We start from the raw sequence: 19,070 nt of genomic DNA, 5'->3' as shown, positions 1-19,070 counted from the left end.
TGGTGGGAGGTTGTTGATGGCTAAGATGGTGCGAACTTGGAAGAGGGATTGGGAGAGGGGAAGTAACAAGGGGACACAGAAAAGAGAGGAAAGGATAGGTTAAAAGAGGTTAGTAAACGTGACCTATTTATCGGGTCACCCGTCAGTCTATTGTATTTAAAGCGAATGTGGGTAATTGTTGGGTTTATTGGTAGTTAAAACATGGGTTAGAATATTTTGAGCAGCATCCTCATAATTTAGACTATTCCCATCAATTAATCCAAAAAAATAAAGGTAGAAGATAACTTGATTAAAAAGGATACCAGTAGGTAGGGATGTCAATTTCACCCGCATCCGATCGAAATTCGATCCACCCGATCCTAAAAGATGGATGAAAACCCGACTTAAATGGATGATGGATGGGTTGGACGAAGAAATTTCACCCGTCATCCATCCATCACCCGATTTTATTACTTTTTATTTAATGTTTTTTTTACATATAACACATTAAAATATAAAATATTCATATTTTTATACTCTTAATATAGATATTTTGTGAACCTACCCACTGTCATCCCGACTTAAATGGATGATGGGATGGATGATGGATGGGTTGGACGAAGAAATTTCACCCGTCATTCATCCATCATCCGATTTTATTACTTTTTATTTAATGTTTTTTTTTACATATAACACATTATTAAGATATAAAATATTCATATTTTTATACTCTCAATATAGATATTTTGTGAACATACCCACTAGAAAGTTAAACTAAAATAATAATCTAACTTTATTTTTGTAGAGAATAAAAAATCAACATTTTTTTAACTTCAAACATATAAATACACAACAACCGTTAATCACCCGATCCACCCGTTTCATCCTAATGGATGATGGATGATATGTTTCATGGATGACGGACGGGTTGGATGAGATTTTAAAAGGACGGATAGATGACGGATGAGGCTTCACCCGACCCGAACCCGATCTATTGACATCCCTACCACTAGGCAGTAACCCACCATTTTTCCCCGGGATCTTATAAACTGAGCCAAAAACAAAAAGGATAGCGAGCAAACAAGTGCAAAAAAGGTTAAAAACTCTCAACTTACTGCTGTTCTATCATTCAGATTTTTGTAGGTTAACAAACCTTACCTATGCTAGCAAATCAGAAAGTCAATTTTCAATCAAAAATTAAAAGTGATTAGTGAAACCAAAATATTACTCCCAACATTATTGTTTCCAGAACAAAATAGTAATATTCAAATCCACAAAACCCAAAATTGGCAATGGTAAAATACACTCACAGGTCAGTTGCCTTGATCCTACCATACATCGGTACATATAACTTATTGCTCAGTTGCCTTAATCCTGCCGTAAATGTTAAATTGGTAATGGTAACAGCAGCCATTCCCAGGTTTTCAATAGATCAACCAAAACAATACATCATGGAGAAGTCTCCTACCATGATGGCCAAATATTCACCGGGAGAATGTAGGAAGACACTCAGCTGCGCTTCATGCATTATAAGAACTACAATGCAAGAACACCGTGAATTAAAAATTCATACTATGGATGACCACAAAATAAATCTCAGTCTTAAATTAGTTTCAAATATATGAATTTAAAACAGGCAATATATGATGCAAATACGTGGGCAATGCTAAATTCTAGACTTTTTGTACAAACCATTCTCACATTTCGAGATATCTCTTCTAAGATCTCATATAACATGTGTGAAAATATTATGAAAACATATACCCTTGTATAAGTGTGTCTCGTTATGATATAATGGCATATGTTTCAGAATTATTCTTATGTTACATTTTACAAAATCTAAGAAATCAAAGGCTACCCTAAATAACGGCAATGACATGATAAAAAAACACGAGTATCACAAACATTACAGATTCTCATTTGAGACCATTGTATGGATCGTTATATGAAACATCCAGCCCCTTAAGTTAACGAGATTATTTGGATTCGTTGATTCACACAATCATTCGAAGTTTTTGAATGGGGCATAGGAAAAGTCAAAACAGCAGACAAAGCTTCTCAACAAAGTTACATATTATTGTTGTTAGGTCCAGAACTCCAGAAGAACTAAGGATTACCTAAACAGTAACAAACAGATCCCTCAAGAGAATCAACGTGAAGAAAATAAAAATAAAACTTACTTTTGTGAAAGTATTTCACGATATAAAACTAAGTATATATTTTACATAATGTGTAGTCTTATAAAATCACAAATAAATGGAGGACCTGTGAGAACAGCATGCAAAAAACGAAGGTAGTACATTTTCAGGCTTAAGTGCAACCAACCCCTCAACTACAGAACAGCCCTACACAACAGCTTCTTGAGCAAATGTGGGGAGCATAACGGTAATATCAACACGTAAGCTAATAAGATAATTTGCATTTCCTGATTCAGAACTAAAAAAAACGCGCAAGGTTGCTTATTGTAAAGAGACAAACCTCTTTCAACAGCTTCAATCATCCAGGTAATAGTAAGTTCCAGCTGATTTCTGCTCTCTGTCCTTTGTGGATTCCAATTTGTTGATCCTTGGGCGGTAGTTGGTCGGGTCCCTTCTAAATGTGATATCCAGATGCTGCGATTCAACCAAAGAAAAGGTGATAAGTAGTCTTTTTCTTTTTGCCCTTTTGACCGTAAAAAAAAAAAAAAAAAAAAAAAAAAAAAAAAAAAAAAAAAAAAAAAAGATAGCACAGTGCAACTTACAGATAGGAAAAGATTCATTCCAGTTAACAAAGACTGGGGGGAGTTTGCAGTACAGTCCACAGAAGGTGACCCCTCATAAACAATGACTCTGTCCGCCAGATATGTCGCCATAATAAAGTCGTGCTCAACGATAAAGGCAGTCTTCTTAGCATGGAGTATAAACCTCTTTATAACCTTTGAAGCTACAATACGCTGCTCGGAATCAAGATATGCACTAGGTTCATCTATCAGATAAATATCTGCAGGCTGCATTAGCATAGAAGGCAGTACATGTTAATGCAAGATTTCATAGTAAACATATACTAGCCACACGTAAAGCAGAATACATAACCAGGGGTGTTCACTGCTGCTTTACGTTTACTATGACACTTCACTTTAGTAGTGTGTCGCTTTGGTAGTGTGTCGCATGTCTGAATTAACGACATTTTGAGACAATACAACATTTCATGGATACGAAAAAACACGAATCTTCTTCACAAATTAATTGTCTAAAACCCGACATCGCTTGCAGCTGAATCGGAGAGAGTAACATACATGCTCGACAAGGCACCTTTCCGCAACTGATTCAATAGAATACAGAAACATGAAAGATACTGCACTCTAAAACTCGAATATCTCTAACAGAGTTATTTAAAAAAAGGCACATTGAGGCAACAGAGGCTGGTGAAGGTAGTGCACAAAGCAAAGGCACGTCTCTCATGCACACAAGGCACACAATTTTTCCAAAAAAATTGTGTTTTCAAAATATCTTATGCCGACACAAAAACATGTAAAGATATGGAAAATGACATCATAGGGCAACGGAAAGGCACAATACATTAGTTTAAATGAAAAAAATTATAGAACTTGCATACTAGTGTGTCTTGCTAGTTGGGCCTTCTGCACAAAGTGCACATAAGGCGCTCTCAGGAATGTTGAATAGTGCCTCAACGAACCTTGCCCCCTTTTTAAACTAAGTCTCAATCATGTGAACAGAGAGACTTCTACCATACATTGACTGCTCATAATCAACGAAGGAAAAGGAAAGGAGGTAGCAGCGAGAAGGACAGGAGTGTACAATGAAATTACTCAGCAAGTTATAAAGGATTACCTTTCCCAAACACAAAGCTAACGCAACTCTCTGCAATTCTCCACCAGATAGATTAACGACTTCTTGGTCCATTAATTGCTCAATCTGCAAAGGCTTCATAACATCTGACACAAACTGAGGATGCATATACGAGTCCCTAATCTTTTGATGTAGTAGGTGTCTAACGGAGTGTTGGAATTTCGGACTGATCTTTTGCGGCTTGTATGAAACATTAAATTCAGGCACTTCCACATCGGAATCTCCCACGTCGTCGGGCTTAAGCAAACCAGCCTGTAAAAGTTGGTTTAAATGTTAATTCACTTTTCAACTGTTAGCAAACTTCAATCATATATCAACTCAGCCATCATCATCATCACTCAATAAGTTAAGAAAGGAAAGTACCAGCATCCGAATAAAAGTTGTCTTTCCCGTGCCATTTTCTCCCAACATCACAACAATCTGGGAATCAGTAAATTCACCTTCACTGACACGTAGCCTAAATCCACCCTGAGTTTTTGTCATAGCAGGGTATTTGTACCGAGCATACGTCTCAATCTCCTCAGCATTATCTTGGGGAGTCTCTGCAACCTGATAATCTAATAAGAATACTGTCCCCCCACACACACACAAAAAAAAAAACATGGCTACTAGGTATCAGAGTATGTCCACAGGAAAATACCTTGAATGTAAGGGACTCGTCACGGAAACGCAGATTTTCAGTTGGCACAAATCCTGACAAAAATATATTGATACCTTCTCTCACAGAGAAGGGAAGGGTCACAACTCCATAAGCACCCGGTTTACCGTACAAACAGCAAATGAAATCCGAAAGATAGTCCAGAACACTAAGATCGTGCTCAACAACAATGACGTAGCTGAAATACAAAAATAAACAAGGCAAACAAACGTTAATATTAATAATATTCTAAAATCCCAATAGAGTATAAACTATAGACGATATGTGAGGAGCATAAAGGTATTCCTCATACTACCTAAATGTTATCCCCGTTTGACTTTGAATATTAATTTCTACAGATCAATTTAAAGATATAAACCTAAAGCCTCTTTTTTCATATTATTATTACGTTTAATTTATTTTCGCAGTACATATTTTACTCATTGTAGTACTTTTTGTACCAAAATTTTCATTTGTTTACCCTTACCAAAAACATGAAAAACCTAATTCTCTCTACCTTCTCTCTATTGCCACTCTCTTACCTCCATCAAAAATGCACAAAATTCTTCAATTACGAATGGTAATTCGATTATAGAGCGGTTATTTAATTCATTAATCAATTGTTATTATCAATTAAATTGATTATTTGTTATAATTTTGCATCCTTTTTTCAATTAAATTTATTAGGGTTTAATTGGTATGGCATGAAGGTATTGGTTCACTGGGATATCGCCGGCTACATGGGAGTGTGCCGTCGGCGAAGAGAAGAGAGAACGACAGGTGGTTGTCGGTGGTCGTTCGACGGAGGCAGGTGTGTGAGGGAGAGGTCGGATTGTGCGCGAGGACGGATGGAAGAGGGGTTGTGCGTAGACCGGTGATCGGCGCCGGTGGCTGCCTATTGTTGTGGTATTGGCGGTAATGTGTAGTACGTGGTAGTGTACTGGTGTTGGTAACAAGATGTGACGTAGTACATGGTGTACTGGAGTTGGTGATGGAAACATGATGAAGATGGGTAGTACCAGTGCCATTGTTCATTTGTTTGTAGATTTTTCTTTTTTTTATATCATTTTTAGAGATAGTACGTAGTACATTTATTCGTTAAATTTATTTATGCATTAGTGTAAAAATAATCTAGTGACGCAATAAATGTGTTTGTAAATATAATTTATCAATGAAACACATAATTTATCGACCGCATGACATAATTATCTGTGTTTATCAAAATAATTTATTGATGTAGTACACGTGAAATAAGAGGAGAATGTGTGTGAAATTAGAGAGAATATATTAGAGAGAGATTAGAGAGGGAAAATGGGAGGAGATAAATGAGAGGGTATAATTGTCAACATTGTACTGAGATGAGTAAAATATGCACTGCAAAAATCAGCACCCTATTATAATTATCTTTAAAAAGTTGTTGGCTAGGTTGAATTATGCATCTGAGACCCGTAACTCTTTTATATATAAATAAAAAATATTGGTCAAAGAAAAAATAGTTTTACCCCAAAAGTCAAGGAGAGACAATATAGATGGGAATCTAGGATGGGGCAATAGACAGGAGTGGATACCTGTTAGGCCTAAGCAATGATCTGACAACTTGTGCAGCTTTGAGCCTTTGCTTAACATCAAGGTAACTTGAAGGCTCATCAAACATATATATCTCAGCATTCTGCATAGCCACCACAGCAATAGCAAACCTCTGCAGTTCCCCACCAGAAAGATCCCCAACGTTACGATCCAAAACTTTGTTAAGCTCAAGATCAGTCAACATTTCAGTCTTCATATCTCTCTCATCTTTCTGATCTAACACCTGTCCCACATTGCCCTGGACAGCCTTTGGAATGTTATCCACATACTGGGGCTTGATAATTGCCTATTAACAAACATACGTCAGTAAAGAGGCAACATGAAACAACACCACCAACAAATGGAAGAGACGTGCGAAGTAAGATGTATGCAGCGTTACCCCTATGTTATACAACGAGAAATTGTTTCTGTATGACCCATAATGAAGACTGTTGTAAAATGCAGACATCTTGCTACTTCACGATACAAGAAGCATACGGAGTTTAGTAAGTAATTTTGATTCAGTCCATAATAATCCTAAAGCCAATAAATAGTGAGTTTTTGGCCTATTAGACGCCACACAAAACAAGAAGAAAAACTACGACTGCCCAACTGAGTAACACGAGTTCTTAAAGAACAACACTGTTAAAACGTACAACACTAAAAAAACTAATAGGGGAAAAGTAATAGGGGTGGAAAACTGAATAAGCAGGAAAAAAACACTTAAAGAGAGACAGCACCTTCAAATTATCTTCCAATATGCGCGTGAAATAGTTTTGCAGCTCAGACCCACGAAAGTACGTTAAAATCTCTTGCCAGTCAGGAGGGTTCTGCAAAAAACACATCAGCCTAAAGAATAGAAGGACAACAATAACTGAAAAACAAAACCCGCAGAACAAAAAATTACATTGAAACGCCCCAAATTAGGCTTCAGCTTTCCAGCTAACACTTTAAGAGCAGTTGATTTTCCAATACCATTAGTTCCAACTAAACCAAGAACTTGCCCCGGCCTCGGAACGGGTAACCTGCGGTACAATAATCTCACAAGTCAAAGCTGAAGAAAAAATCGGCATGAAAAATCACAAATCAACTCATCTAACCTGTGTAACTTGAATGTGTTGGGCCCATAGCGATGTGTTGTATCCTTGTCCAAATCTTTAGGCAAATTGATGATTTGAATTGCTTCAAAGGGGCATTTCTGCATCCAGAAATAACGTAATCTCTCTCAGTCATTTCACACACACTTACCAATGACATTACTTCATGACATGAACATGTACATCAGTTCAAGCATGTATCAGAGACGGAATAGAGCAGAGCATGGGAAACAGTGTTGACCTTGACACAAATACCGCAACCAATGCACAGTTCCTCTGAAATGAAGGCGACTTTTGCTAATGTAGTGACCTCTATACATAGCTTCCCTGCAAACCAGAGACGTAATTTAGAAATACATAGAAAGTTCACCAGTAACAGCTCGCATGATCTAGCGCCATTATACTACAAATTGATATTACATAGCTAGTGACCTAACAAGGTACCACTTAAACCTACACAAATGGATAGCAGCGCTTTTATAAAATGCACAGCTTTGAAATCCTTGTAAATGAATAGAAAACTATATGTTCACCACTTAACACCCCCTCCCCCCCCCCTCTCTCTCTCTCTCTCTACCAAATAGTAAGGAATATTGTATTATGCACAAAAACAAAACAAAAAAAGGAACCCCACTAGAGTCATCCTCCAAAGTAAAGTGCATAAATGCTTCAAGCAAAAGGTAGTAACAATAAATATACCTCAATAATTTAGTACGTCTACAAAATCTGTCAGACGACATGTTGCCAAAATGCTTCTAGACTTGACCACAATTTCAAGGAACAGTAGGAAAGTGTCTGATGACTAGTAACAATTATAAACAGCCCACTTGCTAACCCATCAACCGAAAAAGGGTAGTGCAAATATACAAACGCAAAGGAACTTAAATAACGAGAATCAACAAAGATAGATCACTCATGTACAAGCGTAAAACAATCTGTCAGGTTGCACAGGAACAAAACTATACCTGTCTTAACCACAGGACAGCTCTTCTTGCACTCTTGACGGCACTTCTTTGGCTTGCAACGATCTGAGCTTACAATGGCTATACGGGTCAAACGTTCTGACATCTTGCTTGTTGTTTAGAAGAATGTCAAACACTTGACCTCGAAAGCTGGGAGAAAGAGATGAAATAAAGTCAATAGAGAACAACAGAGCTGGCAAAATAACCACCGACAAACAAGAGAAATGGCACCCCATGGATGAGCAAGGGGAAGAAAGAGCCATTATTCGTAGTCTAGAAAATAAAGCACCCCATAAACCTATTATATCAAAAGTGATAATAATTCCAACCCTTCACAACACCATAAATCATTCCATGTTAGGTCCAGCAACGCATTAAAGCAGCACATCATGGAGTCTCAATGCAAATTTAGATTTAGACAATGATAACAGAATTCCTCCACTACATGACATTACCTTTCCAAATTAGAAATTACCTAGCACTCAGGAGAAAAGGACGAAGAGTTCAGTTTCAACACCTTTGCATTTAATTTAACATCATAACAACTAACACATCATATGGTCAGCCCCAGTGTGCTTAGTCGATCAGCCAGGACTTAAGTCAATCGACAACCTGTGTTCCGCATCCCGCCAGCACCGCATACCAAACTACCCACAATACAACCACCCTAATCAGCCCTCAAGACCGTCCCAAGACGGCAGCGAAAATAGCCACAAACAGCAGCCATACACGGCTTACATCTGTGTTGGTCAGCCCTCCAACACAGCCCCTTATCGCCCATACACCATGTATAAGACGGTCTTAAGACGAGGTATAAGATGGTATAACAATTGGGCATCAATAATCCTAACATACGACTCAACCAGGAACGATTCTTAGTCCAACAAACCCCAATCCATGGTCAGTCAACACATATATAGCCGTCTCAACAAACTATAATTAAAACCCCCAAATTTCTATTCTAGGGTTAAACAAATCGACATATACACTACTCTAATTAAGCTAATAATCGAATGAGAGATGTTAGAATGAGTTTACTTACGATCTAGGATGAAAACGAGCTAGAAAATCGTCACAAAATCAAATCAATGACCCTCTTCCCTTCGTCGTTCGTCCGTCGCTCCTCCTCTCTAATTAAGCTAATTTTGTTTGTGTTTATGTGATATAACGTAATAATTCTAATTTTTGAATACATATATATGATTGGGTACTTTGGGCCTTCAAACAACTCGGCCCAACCGAGTAATTAGTCTTTTTTTTCCTCAAATGTAACTAATAACCCGTCTCATCAATCAATCAATCAATCATCAATCAATCAATACTATATATTAATTCCAGAAACCAAGGGACTTCAATGTAATTAAAGAAAGATATACAAATTAATTATACTATATAGTTTTAAATCACTAGCACCGTGTGATGGACCCGATTAAGGGATCTCAATGCAAATATTATATAGTTTTGGTTAAAATTAAATTATATAGAAACTTGGTAATTTTCCTAAACATTTATAAGACTCTAAAATAAACTAATATGGTCAATTTCCTTAAAATAAAATAATTAATTAAGATGGTCAGATATACAAATTAATTATACTATATAGTTTTAAATCACTAGCACCGTGTGATGGACCCGATTAAGAGATCTCAATGCAAATATTATATAGTTTGGGTTAAAATTAAATTATATAGAAACTTGGTAATTTTCCTAAACATTTATAAGACTCTAAAATAAACTAATATGGTCAATTTCCTTAAAATAAAATAATTAATTAAGATGGTCAATTTCCTTAAAATAAAATAATTAATTAAGATGGTCAATTTCCTTAAAATAAAATAATTAATTAAGATGGTCAATTTCAAGGAGACTAAAAGAAAGAAGATGCTTGATAATTTTTCTAAATATTTATAGAAAACTAAAAGATGATCAATTTCCTTAAAATAAAATAATTAATTATTATAAACATGCACATTTATGGTATTAATTATTATCATCATAAACTTATATATTTAAATTTAACTAGTTGTTGCACCGCGCCCTATCGGGCGCGGTGCCCCAATTCGGTAGAATGCCGAGTGGAATTCTGTTGGTAGTGTGTTGGTGAATGATGGTCGTTTAATACTGTAGTTGTCAAACATGATTTTGGTTACGAAATAAACAGTGGACTGTAGTGTAGTGTATAAGTAGATGGTAATATGATGCTGTTAATAAGGTGAAATAAAACTATACATTGATGGCAAAAGATTTACATTATAGAATCAACAGTCTAATTGACGAGAAACATGATGAATCAAATCCGTAATGAAGGATCAAAAGCAAAGGGTGTATTGCTTTTGGACAGAACACTTAGCATAGTAAGCTTCGGTGTTCTCAAAAGGTTAGTCAACATGCCTGCACTGGGCATTTGTCAAAAGCATTGATCGGCTACTCCGATTCAAAAGGACGCTAAGATTAGGCTAATTTTGACCTTCACATTTCAGATACGGGAATTTTAGCAGATGATGGTGCTAAATGACTGAACGCTGAAGATCGGCAAGTTTTAGCAGGACACTGTTTATGACCACTGCGTACAGAATTTCCCAAAGAGTTTAAAAAGGAATCTGGTCCCAGAATCAGAATGATTATCAATCTCAGGTGAGTCTGATGGCATCTCTTCCATATCAAGTCCTTGTTCCACCACATCCTCCCTACGCGCAAGCAAAGAAAAAACAAAAATGGTAAACTTTACACCCAAGTCACTGCCCAACATTTTCGATAATGTTCTTCATAATACTCAAGTTCTCAACCAGACATGAAAACCATATCATCCATCCAGGCAAGGTCCTGGGTCACCTGTCGTCGTAACGGGTTTGGTCATTTCAGAATCGGGTTGTTTTTTGTTCAGTTGTTACAGTTTGGGAAATCAGATTATTTTGGATTGATTTAGGCTGTGACTAATTCACCTTTTGCTTAGATAAATCAAATAGGCATCATTTTGGATCATTTCCTTTATGGTTGGTAGTTTAGAGTTTGGACTGGTCAAATCGGGTCCACTTCAGGCTACTACTACTACTACTACTGAAAGTTTTGTTCAACAAGTGTTAGATTAACTACCTCAACAAACTCCCAGAGATGTGAAATTTCCAATAATAATTAGTTGAAACATGAGAATGTTTGGCTCTACTGCTGATAAAACCTAAATTAAAAGAAGGATGGGTAATGGGGTTGAAATTAAGGCCTACTCTTGTGGTTATAATAGGAATATGGCGTTCAAGACATACGAACATGATGAACTGGTCAGTACCTGTCATTTCGCAGTATAAAGAGCAGCTCGCCTTCCCTCTTCACAGTAAGCCAGCTTCCATAGCTTGGCTCCAAGCTGTAAACGATAACATCAGCACCTAGCAAATTGGGAAAAAAAAAACACTAATCCCTAAGAGAGACCACTTCCAGCAAACATACATACAAATGACCCAAACAAAGCACAGTTTAATCAGGTATGCATATGCCACGACAAGGAACATCTCAATGCATAATGACCGCTTGAATTAATATGCAAATACTTTGATTGACTATTTTTTGAAAAAGATATATTTTGGAGACAAATTAACGCCCTTACCAGGGGCGGCAATTGTATCTCCTCATCACTAAACTGGACCACATGTAAGCCTTTTGATACTTTAAGGGGACACGATAACTCGGATTTCCAAGCTGACTTCTTGGCCTTGATTAGCAAAATGAGAAACACACAGTTCATAATATGAATATCAAAGATCACAGCTCGAGCAACGATGTTAGCGATTTGTTATCGACTACCACCGACAGTGTAGTGTAGAATTGTAGAAACATTAAATGAAATAAACTGATAAGAGCAGACCGTCTCATGATAGGACACGGTGGAATTCTAAGGCCTTGGGGAAAGTTTTCAATTGGAAGCCTTACAAGTTAACCGGAAACCTTGAATGTTCAGTCCGTCTAACTGGTATAAGCTTAAGAAAGTCGATATATGTAGAGGGTAAACATTTATGACAGGAGCTGACCTGCTCGCTGTACATTAATACGGCATATTTGTCTGTGGCCTTGAAAATCCTGAAGAATGCAGTTGTCTACTCTTCTAAGTCATCTGAGGCAAGGGTTAGGAATCCAAATGGTCCAAGGCAAAGAAAGATTCCCCAGAAAAAGAAAGTGCTCCGTATAAGTATCAACACCATCAACCCAAAGAAAGATGGATGACATAGCGCAGAGATAGGGAGGGGGAGAGGTTGGAGCAGAAGATGAAAAGAGAAGCAACCAAATTCCAGACTGGACCTCAAAACCTGGTGATCGGTACTTGCTAAAGCCCTGAAATAACCCAGGAAGTTCAGTTAGCCTAACTTATTTTATGCAATCAATCTTATCCTCTAAAAATGCCCAGATTACTACAAGCAATCAAGCTAATTCCAAAAGCTAAACCCTAAATTACCTAAACTAAATCACACTATATTTTCATATTCTGTGTTTCACAGTATATTTTTTTTGTGAGCCCTATGGTGTTTTACAACAAAAGAGTAAGGTTTTAAGATAATAAGGTGGGTGGTATAACTCTACGCCAAGACAATTATTTTCACAAAAAATATAGTATTATTAATAATTGGCACAACAAGTTAAAAATAATCTTCAATCCAAACACCACGATACTCCAAAATAGAGCAAAATGAAGCAAGAACACAAGAGTTCTACCAAGCAGCTAAAATAACTACGATCACCCTGAATTAAGAAACAAAAAGTAGTTCCAACAAACATCAACACCTAATTTGGTAGTAGTATTTTGAAAATTTGTTTACTCCGCTGGCACTTCAGTTACTTTGTGAACATTGCAAGTGCATCTTCATTTGCGTTGGAAGTTGGAACTTGGCAAGACATCTTTCGTGAATTTTCTTTTCCTTCTTTTCTCCATTTTCTCAAAGTTTTTCGTGGTTGGTTATTATTGTTAATTGATTGACGGTTCATAAAAGTAGATGACCATAAATCATGTTTTGACTAAGGCTTTGTTCTTATTGCTAACGATCAGATTGCCAAATGCACCTTAGACGAAGATCTTCACTTTATGTGGAGTTGGCATCCCAACCGAAAAAGCATATGTATATAAAGTAACCCCTTCAGCTGACTCAGTATCCCATTTCAGATAGATATATCAGCTAATATGGGATCTCAAGATAGTTCTTTGGGTTTGTGTCCATACTACTTACCAAGTGATCATATAATTGATTTGTAGCAATATGGTACATTTGCCAGGAGCTGAGGGCACATGTAATTAGGTGTCCCGACAACCTACGCAGAAGAAGCAGCATTGTATTAGAAACGCACATTAGCTTATACCATCATTGTGCAATGGCCTAAAAGGTGGCAAAAATTAACACCGAAGAAGAATTGCCGTCAGGCATGACAAGTTTTGCAAGTCCAATGTCACCCGTCAAGAGTATTGTTTTAGATATCAAGAACAAGAAAACGATATTTGTAATCCTACACATGTTTCAAATCAGTAAAATTTGTATGACATGCTTTCACATGTGAGACCAGCACAAGGCCTAAGCATTCCTTAAGCTCACCCTTTTCCTCCCTCACTCTTAAAAAATCAACCAGAGACTCTCTCTCTCCCTCACCCCTTCCTTCCCTCTCTCCTCCTTCCTTTTCCCCTTCCCTCCCAGCCTCTTTTGCATGGGTCCATGCTGAAAATTACATGGTGCAGAAATATAAGACCTGATACGGTAACAGGTGTACATTTTGTGTTGATGCGATAGATGTGCAGCTTCTCATATAAGTCGTACTTAATAAGGGTATAGCACACATGCAAAGGAACGACGGTCTCCCTTTTTCTCTCTTAACATCTCTCAATAAACCAAAGCCCAAACGCTCTCTCTCCCTTCCACCCTCCGCCTCTCCCCCTCGCTCCCTCTCAATCTACACACAATCAAGCAGAAACAATTCGTCCCTCCCTTTCAATCTAAACAAAACCAAGTCGAAACTATTTGTCCCTCTCTCCATTCCCTTTTTCCTGTTAAACTTATTTCATAGTAACAATCCTTGACAGACCTACAATCCAAACCCCAAAATTGAAAAAATGTTGAGATAAAACCCCATCAGAACCCATTCTCAAAGAAAACATCTGAATTAAAATATTTCTAATGTACAAGCACTAACCTTGCTCGGGCTGTGAGCAGAATATGCTCATTGGTAATCTGGCCTCAATATCCCTGAATGGCCATCAATCCTGTGATAAGGATCCAACTGATGACTCGGGAAAAAATTACTCAAGCAAAAGGGCTTGGTACACTTATACAAAATTTGCAAAACACTATCGTTGGTTTTTGGATCCCTTACATGCGAAACCTTGGTACAATATTGATAAAGAAACTAACTTAAGGTGGGATGGGAAAAATGCGTTCTTTATCCTCCTTCCCCGTCTCATTCCCTTTAAGCCGGGAATTTGGTGACTACACTTTGAATATCGCATATTGAACCAGGAAATTGGTTAAAGAAACACATAGTATATACATACCGCGTGATTACAGACTTCAGCTGGGAATCAAGACTCTTCTTTCAAGGGATCTCCTTCAGTTTATTCCACTTCTACATTGCAGCTTTGGCCTAATAACCAGCGACAAAGGTCGCGAACTGCCAATAGAATTCTAAAATTAATCATTCTTGCCATCACTTAAGGAATACTTCATCTTATTATTAACCGTATATCCATGCCATCATCTTAAAGTATCAACACCTATCAGTCTTTCATGTTTCTCCTATGTGTCTTTCATACTCCCTCCATTCCAATTAATTTTACACATTTGATTGAAATATAACTCACATATATTGAACAAATTAATGAGAGTACACCACATATGCAAAGGAGACGCTTTCCCTTGTCCCCTCCTAACCTCTCCCCATCTCCCTCTCCCTCTCAATTCCGAAAAAAAAAAACAGCCCCCAGTTGCTCTCTCTCCCTTGTTGCTCTCCCTCCCTTCTAACCTGTGCCCCTTTACCTCTTCCTCGCTCCCTCTAAATCTATATTTCCAATGGAGTAGGGAAATTAATTAAAGAAACTTTACGCTAACTAAAACTCTCACCCCTCCTTTTTGTTAGTATTTCTCCGGTAACTGAAACTTAGGCCCTCTGTTTTGACGAAAAAATAAATAAAGGTTACGATGAAAAAGGCACGTTGCATTAGAAGTTTTGTAAGTTGACCAAGATAGGTAGAATGAAAATGATAAAGAAGGTCTAGGACTGTTCATGTGACGTGACTTGAATCGTAGTTTTAACTATACCTAAATTATATTACTCTCTACCTAACTTGATAAATAATGCCAAAGACTTCTAATTACCACTACAAAGTACAAACCACACATTACGATATTGAAGAGCGGGCTGTAACCTATCATCAAACTAATCATCAAACCAATTCGTGATTTAGCTAACTTCGACTGTAACTTTCTTAGGTGCCTAATTTAATTCTTAGATTAGAAGTTAGAATTCGCCTATGACCGTAACCTATATTCAAACCAATCTACAATTTAGCTAACTATGTTAATGCACTGTACAATCTCCAATAGCTAATAACACCACACTAAACCAAAATTTCCACTTATTGGACATTAGCTCACAAGTTAACCATCTCATCAAAAAATCAAAATATCATCTCAAGCAATTCCGAAAAACTACACAATCAATAACCATTTTAGACTCTAAGCTTATGAATACCTACACAACCAACATCAATTGATTAGTCCCTTGAATTCCTAATGAAAATCGTCAAAATTAGCATGGCAGGAGTCATGTACGTAGAGGGGAAAAAGGGAAACGTTGCGGGTTTCATTTAAGGTATTAAATATCCAGCGCTACTTAGTCATCAAGATTACGAAGTTAAAGGGATCGTCTTTTGAAGTGGTTTTTGCCGCATTTACAGTGCAATTACCAAGAAGAGACCACCAAGACATATTTAAGGATCAAATCTCAAAACCGATATATATAATCCTGTACCATAGTTTGGAAGTAACGAAGCACCATGCTTAGCGACAAAGATAAATAAAACCTGCAAGGATTAAATCTTGAAATTATTTGTCAAATAAAAGCAAAAATAAATCAACCTAAAGTAATCAAATTGATAAGGTAATTCAATTTTGCAAAGTTGGCAATACTGCTCATAACTTTCCTTCTTTTCCAGGGCCCATCTCTTCATCTCCCTGAACACCAGCAGATAAGCACAGTGAGGCAACGAGATTACAAGACTATGCATTCAACTTTCACACTTCTCGGATGTTTTTCTCCTGCTCCGGTCGAGCTTTGAATTCATGTTGATTCATCTCAGCCATAGCATGTTCCTATATGGATTTGTAACATAAAACTTAATTAAACTACTTTGAACCTGAACATTAGTTCAGAAGCAAAATAACCAGTATGGCTTAAGAATGTTCTCCGTCATGATCTAAGATAAGCCATCGATCAAGAAGTAGATTCATAGATCAAGGTATACATGGTATATAGTGAGAGGTAAGACATATATAAAGTAGGAGTTTATGTAATGTACCACACTACTACTCTCCAATAAAGCAATGATATTAACAAAACTAAATATATTAAAATTTTGCAGCCTTTGGGTTAATTCATTTTGACTTAAAAGTGGAAAACTAATGACGGGCTATTGGAGCTGAAGATTAGCAATTATGAGAAACAAATATTTGTTTGTTAATGTTCTAACTTCTATCACTAAAAATCAGATGCCTTTAAACATTTAAGTATATGAAGGGACCTCTTGCCTCTAAAGTCAATGACTCTCGACTTCACTACTCAAGCAAGAAAAAGGGCTCCAGATATTTGGAGTAAAAGGAGTGCATAGACTTATTGCAGAGTTCAATGAGAAGAGATGGGTGATCAATTTAAATTTTCCCTAGCACCACCATTGCCTTTGTTCTCCTCTTCCCTTTCAGTTCATCTAATACACACTAAAACATTGAGGAAATAATAAATCTATGGATGATAAGACTAATCAAGGCAAGAATTTTGGCCCTGCTTGATGCAACTCTTTCGTACAAGCCTCCCTGGTCCGAGACTTATAATATCATAGCTCATGTTTCAAAATCATTTAAAGAGACATCTTTAACGCTAAAAACAAGCAATGTGATAAAACCTATGAGTGAATAAATCCAAGTGATTATCCAACTCTCCATTATAAAGACCACCAGAATGGTGTTCTGAATCCTCGGCAACCGGAACAGATGAAGTAGTGATGAACTCATAGCATCATGCAAATCTTGCCGAGATGTATCACCCACCAATTTTTCATGCTCTTTTATATCCTTATTTATTTCATCAGAAATTTCACTGAACCATGGCTTAAATATAAGGTATGTGACCCTTTTAATGTCAACAAAATCTCCAATTAGAACAATCACTTTGATTCGGCTCATTAGCATCATTCTCGTCAAGACTAATCACCGACCGACTACAAGTTTCATTCACTACCCGAGCAAGGAACAACCAATGTATCATCATATGACAATTCAGATTTCTAATACACAATAAAAAAAAATGATTCAACCATTAACTACTCTCTTATCCTTTCGACTACAATCATTTTCCCGAGCACTCTATCCTACTTTGTGTCGCATCTCCGCCATCTGAAACTTTTGTTGATTAGGCAATTGGGCAAATTCTAATGAAATGTACAGCCACACTAAGATTCCATAAATCTCATTTCTTAATCTAGCATAATTCCAAATTTCAACATTTCTATCCTACCACAAAATTAATGACGCAACACAAAGCATAGAAGTGCATATAATAAAGTAAAAGGGTGTATATTTTTCATTTTTGGCATTCCTAACAATCTGGCTAAACAAGGAAAGTATTGTACCACACCATGGTACGCATTTCATATTATGTGCCACTATTATACAGTTATTAGTAGTGTACACAGTACATAGGTGTAGCACTCACACAGTCACGCAACAAAATCAGTTAAAGAAGTTTGCTTAAGTTATAGAAACATATACCAGTAGACGCCACACAAAAAGAGCACATCATCTCTTTCTTAAAGTCGTCTCTCAATGACCTCGATCACTGCCAATAGCACACATGTCGTGTTATTGAAAGGTAACAATCTGATCAAAGAATAATAATTTGTTGTTAAGCATGAAGTTGAACCTTTTTCAGCTTGCCCGGTGTTCAGTAGGAAAGTATACCATACTTCATTGAACACATCGAGTTGTTCCTCCCCTGTACTTGATCAACCTTGTTAAAAGACTGAAATTCCTCCTAGACAAAATATTTTTCCGAAGCAAGTATTTTTGTCAAAAATCAACCAAAAGTAACATTATCAAACACCCAGATGGCGTAAAAGCTAATAACTCAAGTTGTTAGATGTGAATCTATTCCATTTGTCATGGCCCTTTTGCAATGATAATTGTGCTTTTTGTTTGCATATATTCTGCTGAAATATCAGCTCGTAAAGGCATTTCTATGGGGTCTAACTGAGGACAAAGTCAGTTTGTCAAGAATTTTTGGGTGTCAAAAATTCAACCATATATTCTGTCAATTAACTTCGACTATGTGACCATTTCATTTTCAAATGACTTCGTGATTGAGACATGAAAAAATGAGTTCGTCATTTTCAGTTGTAATGGTTGCGTTGATAGCAAAATCTATCAGGTTGATATTATCAATAACCATTAAAAAAATGAAGAAACCTACGTGCAATTTTATAGTAAGCAATCAACTCCCCAAGCCTCTTTGCATGAATAGTTTCATGATCCGCGTGCTGTAATAATTTAAGATTGAATTCATGATAAACATCGCAATTGGTGAATAAAATGGAAATGAAATTTCGGTACTATGAAATTCAGGCCAAAACAAAATTTAAGCATAGTTTCTTACCTGCATGTAAGTCATCTGGTCAAAAGTAAGTGCCTTGTTTCTGACATTTGGGTCTGGTCCATCCTGCAACATCAGTACACCTTAATTCTACAAATCA

The 19,070-nt window shown here is 36.9% G+C and overlaps 1 protein-coding gene across 2 annotated transcripts; it reads right to left on the bottom strand.

Annotated features, from left to right (window-relative positions):
* Positions 1–1,162: 1,162 nt before the first annotated feature.
* LOC141614730 (ABC transporter E family member 2) lies at positions 1,163–9,260 on the bottom strand. Of its 2 annotated transcripts, none has more exons than XM_074433477.1 (13): positions 9,132–9,260; positions 8,093–8,239; positions 7,369–7,454; positions 7,131–7,228; positions 6,938–7,055; positions 6,771–6,860; positions 6,033–6,337; positions 4,468–4,663; positions 4,191–4,376; positions 3,810–4,079; positions 2,720–2,965; positions 2,458–2,591; positions 1,163–1,515 (listed from the first exon to the last, which is right to left on the bottom strand). In XM_074433477.1, the coding sequence occupies exons 2-12, from the start codon at positions 8,193–8,195 to the stop codon at positions 2,472–2,474; spliced, it is 1,818 nt and encodes a 605-aa protein (XP_074289578.1). In that variant the 5' UTR covers positions 8,196–8,239; positions 9,132–9,260; the 3' UTR covers positions 1,163–1,515; positions 2,458–2,471. The 2 variants fall into 2 exon arrangements, with proteins under 2 accessions (XP_074289578.1, XP_074289582.1); XM_074433481.1 differs by lacking the exon at positions 9,132–9,260 and adding an exon at positions 8,565–8,589.
* Between the last annotated feature and the right edge of the window lie 9,810 nt (positions 9,261–19,070).

Source organism: Silene latifolia, chromosome 1, assembly GCF_048544455.1.
Source record: "Silene latifolia isolate original U9 population chromosome 1, ASM4854445v1, whole genome shotgun sequence".
Lineage (NCBI taxonomy): Eukaryota > Viridiplantae > Streptophyta > Magnoliopsida > Caryophyllales > Caryophyllaceae > Silene > Silene latifolia.
The sequence above is the reverse complement of the archived record's forward strand: the minus strand, read 5'-3'. Positions and strand labels throughout refer to the sequence as shown.

Coding starts and splice junctions, on each gene's coding strand:
- LOC141614730 (XM_074433477.1), bottom strand. CDS start 8,195: ATGTCAGAACGTTTGACCCGTATAGCCATTGTAAGCTCAGATCGTTGC. Junction 6,861..6,937: donor CTAATTTGGGGCGTTTCAAT/GTAATTTTTTGT, acceptor TGTTTTTTGCAG/AACCCTCCTGACTGGCAAGA. Junction 4,080..4,190: donor CAACTTTTATTCGGATGCTG/GTACTTTCCTTT, acceptor CAACTTTTACAG/GCTGGTTTGCTTAAGCCCGA.